Raw genomic sequence first — 6,998 nt, 5'->3', positions numbered from 1 at the left:
TGTTCTGCACACAGTAAGCGCTCAATAAATACGGTTGAATGAATGAATGACGTGGCGGAGCCGGGATTCGAACCCATGACCTTCTGTCCCAGGCCTATGCTGTATTCACTACGCCACGTTTTACATTACTATCCAGTTCCCAGCAGCCATAGGTGCAGGCTACTCCTACGTGAAAGAGAGTAGAGGATGGTTCGGTGTTAAGGAAATGAGGGCTCATTACCTGAGTCCCAAGAGGGGATGCCCAGTCACCCGAAGCAGTAGAAGGGGCCAGGAGTGTCCTGCTAATTCATTTTAATATCGGCCTCCCTCTCTATTATTTAAATTCCTCATGGGCAGGGATCCTGTCTGTCAATTCTATTGAATTGTACTCCCCAAGTGCTTAGTACAGTGCTCTGCACACTGTAAGCCCTCAACAGATACCACTGATTGATTGATTTGGAGGCCCAGAATCCAGAGGTTGCATCAAATCCCCAACCACTAGCCGGGTCTACTGCCCGATAAAAAGGAGACGCAAAGAGCTGAGTTGCTTTTCTTTATTAGAGGAGTGTGAGAAGTGAGTCTACAGCATTAGATAAATTGCTCCATTCTCCGGAGCACAGTAATTCGCTTCAAATCTTTGGAAAAGATCACGGGTTGCCAATTTGGAAGGGAAACGATGTCCAGTGCCTGGGTACCGCTCCATCAAAGATCCACTCGGGGTCACAGCAGCATTCCAAGTAGCGAAGGGCTCAGTTTTCATCATTTGGATTTTAACACTTTTTGGCCATTTTATACTGTAACAGAGGTTAGGAACAATGACGTCAGCCTGTCCACAATCTGCTTTGAACTTTATCTAAGAGGCCTGAAGAAGGGAAGATCTCTCTTCCTTTCACTGTCTCTGGCATTTCGCTCTCCCTCTTCATATCCATTCATTCATTCAATCGTATTTATTGAGCGCTTACTGTGTGCAGAGCACTGTACCAAGCGCTTGGGAAGTACAAATTGGCAACATATAGAGACGGTCCCTACCCAACAGTGGGCTCACAGTCTAGAAGAGTGGGCTCACAGTCTAGAATATCCGACAGACGATCAAAGGCCCATCTCCTCCATGAGGCCTTCCCTGACTAGGCCCCCATTTCCTCTTCTCCCACCCCCTTCTGAGTCACCTTTAAACTTGGATTTACACCCTTTATTCACCCCTCCCTCAGCTCCACAGCATTTATGTACTTACCTGTAATGTATTTATTTATAGTAGCGTCTATCTCCCCCTCTAGACTGTAAGCTCTCTCTGAGCAGGGAATGTGTCTAACAACTCTGTTTTATTGTACGCTCCCCAGGGCTTAGCACAGAGTTCTGCACAGAGTAAGTACTCAATGAATATGATTGACCGATTGATTGATATTTGTTAAGTTCTTACTATGGGGAAGCAGCGTGGCTCAGTGGAAAGAGCACGGGCTTTGGAGTCAGAGGTCAGGGGTTCAAATTCCGGCTCTGCCAAGTGTCAGCTGTGTGACTTTGGGCAAGTCACTTAACTTCTCTGTGCCTCAATTACCTCATCTGTAAAATGGGGATTAAGACTGTGAGGCCCCCGTGGGACAACCTGATCACTTTGTGACCTCCCCAGCACTGAGAACAGTGCTTTGTACATAGTAAGCGCTTAATAAATGCCATTATTATTATTATTATTATTATTGTTATTATTATTATGTGTCAAACACTGTTCTAAGCACTGGAGTAGATAAAAGTTAATGAGGTTGGACACAGTCCATTTGCTGAGTCAAGTTCAATGGAACCTTGAGTCAATTGTGTATGTGTGTGTCTGTGTGTTTTCAGAGAAGCAGCATGGCCCAGTGAAAAGAGACCGGGCTTGGGAGTCAGAGGTCGTGGGTTCCAATCCTGCCTCTGCCACTTGTCTGCTTTGTGACCTTGGGCAAGCCACTGAACTTCTCTGTGCCTCAGTCACCTTGTCTGTAAAATGGGGATAAAAAGTGTGAGCCCCACGAGGGACAACCTGATTACCCTGTAGCTACTCCAGTGCTTAGTACATAGTAAGCGCTGATAATTATTGTTCTCAGTGTATTCTGGGATTGGCACCCACAATTAAGCACCCTCAGTTGTGCTCTTCTGGGCATGCTCCAAGCCTTGAGCATGCAGTCTGAAACTGCAGCCTGAAGACTCTGAGTAGGCTGAGCTGGAACTTCTCCCATTCGTAATATCGGGAAGACTTGTGAACTCTGGGACTGTCCCGGCTGGATCAGAGATAATAATAATAATAATAATGGCATTTATTAAGCGCTTACTATGTGCAAAGCACTGTTCTAAGCGCTGGGGAGGTTACAAGGTGATCAGGTTGTCCCACGTTTGGCTCACAGTCTTAGTCCCCATTTTACAGATGAAGTAACTGAGGCCCAGAGAAGTAAAGTGACTTGCCTTAAGTCACACAGCTGACAAGTGGCAGAGCCGGGATTTGAACCCATGACCTCTGACTCCAAAGCCCATGCTCTTTCCACTGAGCCACGCTGCTTCTCTCCACTGAGCCATGCTGCTTCACAGTCACGGTACCCAAGAGAGGACAGGAAGGGACTTCCGTTGTCCTCTTGTCAGTCAATCAATCAATCAGTCATATTTATTGAGCACTTGCTGTGTGGAAAGCTCTGTACTAAGCGCCTGGGAGAGTACAATATAACAGAGTAGTTAGTCCTGTATCCGACCCACCACCCTCTGCTGATTTCTTATTGCCACTGTGAGAGGTGGGAAGGGAAATCGACGGAGAAAGGGCTGGAAGTTCCTCTCCCGCTGAAAGGGAAGGGAACTGCATTGGTGGGAGCTTGCCATCTAGGGCTGAGAATAATTAATATCTCTCCTGTCAGAGTACGGTGATGGCATCTTATATTTCACTGAAGTGTCTGCCTCTAATCTACCCCTTGGGCTATGACTCTGTTAGTCCTACCCTTCAAGGAGCTGAACTGGAAATTCTCAGTGAAAATGGAGAAACTTTGGGAAATGTTGGAGGCTGGGTCATGTCCGTGGCAGAAAGGGGAGGATGTTTCCATTCAGCCTTGACATCTCTGCATGCCCGGAATCCTAAACCAGCAGATCCAGGATCTTATATTCCTCTGTGGCATCTGGAGAGCCACCGGAGGGGACTTAGGCCTCTGCTCCTTACTCTGCCCCACATTTCTGCCACCTGTTAGCGGCGCTGGGTAAAGGGGCAGAGTGTGACTTGTATTTGCCATAGTGTTTAGTGCAGGGCTGGGCACAAAGTGCTTGCTGAATAAATACCATAATAAAAAGGCTGAATGCCACACTTGCCTACAAGCGCTGAGAATGTTGAGCCCTGAGGTGAAGGAGCCCCAGAGGGGAAGTGAATGGCTTTCTGTCAGACTCTCCCAGGAAGGCATGAGGAAACCAAATGAGGCAAACTTACCAGAGTTTCCCCAACAGATTTCCTTTCGGCAGCTGTGAAGGCATCACTGCTCTGTTTCAAGGCCCTCATAGCTTCCAGAGCGTTGTCTGAGGGCTCGTAAGGAGCGATATCTGCCAGTAAAGCCTCGGTGGAGGATTCCAAGTAATCATTTACCATTTTCTGGAAATCAGGGCAAGCGTCCCCTAGGACAGAACAAGGAACAAAGTCATCAAACTGGACTGTGTTTTCACCAGAAGTGAGGGACATTTTTTTTCCTGAACAGCAAATAATAATAATAATAATAATTGTGGCATTTGTTAAGCACTTACTCTGTACCAGGAACAGAACTAAGCTCGGGCGTGGGTACAAGCAAATCGGGTTGGACACAGTCCCTGTCCCACATGGGGCTCATAGTCTTAATCCCCATTTTACAGATGAGGTAACTGAGGCACAGAAAAGTGAAGTAAGTGACTTGCCCAGGTTCACACAGCAGACAGGTGGAGGAGCGGAGATTACAACTCTGGTCCTTCTGACGCCCAAGCCCATGCTCTAACCACTAGGCCATGCTACTTCTCCAAGCAGTGACCCCATGAGACCCAAAGATCCTTGCCATTAGCCCTGTCACTGATGGTCACAAATGTATTAGTCTCCCCTCAGGGCTCCACTCAACCAACCTCTGTCTGGACAAATCATGGAGACAGAGGTTTCCAGCCAGACAAACCCAGAGCTGGAGCTGAGTCCTCTCCCCTCCCCTTTGACATTCTCCTTGAATAGTTTTACCCCACTTGACCCTCACAACAGTGACCCGGGCCTTACATTCACAGAGCCTGGACGGTGTTTGTTGGAGAGGAAGAATGGCCACAGGCATTTAAGTCTCTCTCCAGTTTCCCATCCCCTGGGAGGACTGAGACCAAGCTAGATTTCCTAACGACTGCATCAGATATTTTAAACGTGCTGTTAATCAGATCCTTGTCCTGGTACACTTTGGGTGCCCTAGGGAATTGGGGATGTTGTGGAAAATGCTTTCACAACCTCTGTCACCAGAGTGGGCTCAGAATAGCAATAATGATTGTGATATTTAAGCACTTACTATGTGCCCAGCCCCATACTAAGCACCGGAGTAGGTACACTACAATAGAGAAGCAGCATGGCACAGTGAATAGAACACGGGCCCGGGAGTCAAAAGGCTATGGGTTCTAATCCCGGCTCCGCCACTTGTCTGCTGTGTAATGTTGGGGAAGTCACTTCACTTCTCTGGGCCTCAGTTCCCTCCTCTGTAAAATGGGGATTGAGACTGTGAGCCCCACATGGGACAGGGAGAGTGACCAACCTGATTTGCTTATATCCACCCCAGCGCTTAGTTCAGTGCCTGACACACAGTCGGTACTTAACAAAGACCATAATTTTTATAATAATAATTATTATTATTACAAGCAGATCAGACACAGTCCTTTGCCCGCATGGGACTCACAATCTAAGTATAATATTAATAATAATAATAATAATAATAATAATAATGGTACTTGTTAAGTGCTTACTATGTGCCAAGCACTGTTCTAAGCACTGGGGTAGATACACGGTAATTGGGTTGTCCCAGGTGGGGCTCACAGTCTTCATCCCCATTTTCCAGATGAGGTAACTGAGGCACAGAGAAGTTAAGTGACTTGCCCAAAGTCACACAGCTGACAAGTGGTGGAGCCGGGATTAGAACTCGTGACCTAAGTAGAAGGCAGAGCAGGTCTCGAATCCCCATTTTACAGTTGAGGAAATGGATGCACAGTGCTCTACACACAGTAAGCGCTCAATAAATATGATTGATGATGCACAGAGAAGTCAGGGGGCTTGCTCCAGGTCAAACTTCCATAAGTGGAAGAACTGGGGTTAGAACCCGGGCCTTCCAACTCCCAGGCCCAGGCTCTTTCTGCTTGGCTACACTGTCTCTTGACTGAACATAGGAACGCCATTATTTCTCTCATTCAGTCACCAATGACAGAACTATCATTGGCCTGCTAACGGGAGAGAGGGGCAGCCATCTGGGAGGTCACACGATGGTAGCCTCCGAGTCTGTTGAAGAGAAAACTGAGAAATGAGAGATTTCAGCCTTTAGCTCAGTTTTGGATGAGATCCAAAGAAGAGTCAAGATCAATCATGGTATTTACTGAGAGAGCCTAGAAATGGAGACATGACCGATAGAATTTGGTGACAGCCTGAACTGCGAGGGTTGGAAGAGAAGGAGTTGAGGAGAGATTTACTCACCAACTGAGCAGAAAAGTCCCAGGGAGAGGAGCACAAAGATCACTGCCACCTTCATGGTTCAGCCGGTTGAGTGTTTGTTCGTCTCAGCGAGCTGTCTCTGAAACTGCACAGGCCAAGGGCATCCTTATATCCCCAAGGCAGCCCGGGGCTCCTTCCTGAATAGCATGTGACAGGTCACGAGATCCTAGGAGCCCCCTTAGGATTGGCAAAGGCAGGTTTCTACCTGCCCCAGTGCTGAACACTGAACTCTTCAGGGTTTGAGTCAAGAAGCTCAGAAAGGGTCTGGTCTCAGCTGAGAACATAACCCAGTCCCAGGGTCTGACAGGGCCTTCCCTTTGTTCATCCATGCCCAGCCCAGCCCCACAGCACTTAATGAACATATCTGTCATTTTTTTATTCCTATTAATGTCTGTCCCTCCCTCTAGACTGTAAGCTCACTGTGGGTAGCGAATGTGTCTGTTATATTGCTATACTGTACTCTCCCAAGTGCTTAGTTCGGTGGTCTGCACATAGTAAGTGTTTAATAAATATGACTGACTGACAGTTTGGGGAGGGAGATCTGGTTCCAGTTCAGGAACCTGGAAAGCAGATCCCTGGGTCTCAATTGGTTCAGTCTGGGCCCAGTTGTCTAGCACAATGTCCTCTCACTCAACGGATATGTTTATGATGGAAAGTACTGGTCCTCCTGCCACATGATAGGAAGGTGAGTAGCGGTGTGGCTTAATGGATAGAGCATGAGCCCAGGAATCAGAGGACCTAGGTTCTCATCCCAGCTCTGCCACGTGTCTGCTGTGTTACCTTGGGCAAGTCATTTAACTTCACTAGGCCTCAGTTACCTTATTTGGAAAATGGGGATTAGGACTGTGAGCCCCAGGGGGACACGGATTGTGTTCAACCTGATTAGCTTTTATAGAAAGAAAGAAAGAAGGAAAGAAAGAAAGAAAGAAAGAAAGAAGGAAGGAAGGAAAGAAAGAAAGAAAGAAAGAAAGAAAGAGAGAAAGAGAGAAAGAGACAGAGAGAGAGAGAAAGAGAGAAAGAAGGAAAGAGAGCAAGAGAGAAAGAAATAAAGAGTGGAGGGAGGGAAGAATGAAAGAAAGAAAGAAAGAAAGAAAGAAAAAGAAAGAAATAAAGAAAGAAAGAAAGAAAGAAAGAAAGAAAGAAAGAAAGAAAGAACGAGCTTTTGTATTATAACTGGCTACCTGGAAAATTCTCAGTTCATCAGGTACTTTATATGTAAGGACCTAGAATAAATAGGTCCTGGTAGCTGACCCTGCTGCTTTCTAGATTAATACAATCAGTTTTTGAAAGATTCTTTTGGGTCAACCATAAGTCAATCAATCAATCCATCAGTGGTATT

At 46.6% G+C, this 6,998-nt stretch overlaps 1 protein-coding gene across 1 annotated transcript; it reads right to left on the bottom strand.

Annotated features, from left to right (window-relative positions):
* Positions 1-528: 528 nt before the first annotated feature.
* Positions 529-5,718, bottom strand: LOC119943229 (uteroglobin-like). The gene is made up of 3 exons (XM_038763996.1): positions 5,642-5,718; positions 3,407-3,588; positions 529-773 (listed from the first exon to the last, which is right to left on the bottom strand). The coding sequence occupies exons 1-3, from the start codon at positions 5,694-5,696 to the stop codon at positions 750-752; spliced, it is 261 nt and encodes an 86-aa protein (XP_038619924.1). The 5' UTR covers positions 5,697-5,718; the 3' UTR covers positions 529-749.
* Between the last annotated feature and the right edge of the window lie 1,280 nt (positions 5,719-6,998).

Source organism: Tachyglossus aculeatus, chromosome 22, assembly GCF_015852505.1.
Source record: "Tachyglossus aculeatus isolate mTacAcu1 chromosome 22, mTacAcu1.pri, whole genome shotgun sequence".
Classification (NCBI taxonomy): Eukaryota; Metazoa; Chordata; class Mammalia; order Monotremata; family Tachyglossidae; genus Tachyglossus; species Tachyglossus aculeatus.
The sequence above is the reverse complement of the archived record's forward strand: the minus strand, read 5'-3'. Positions and strand labels throughout refer to the sequence as shown.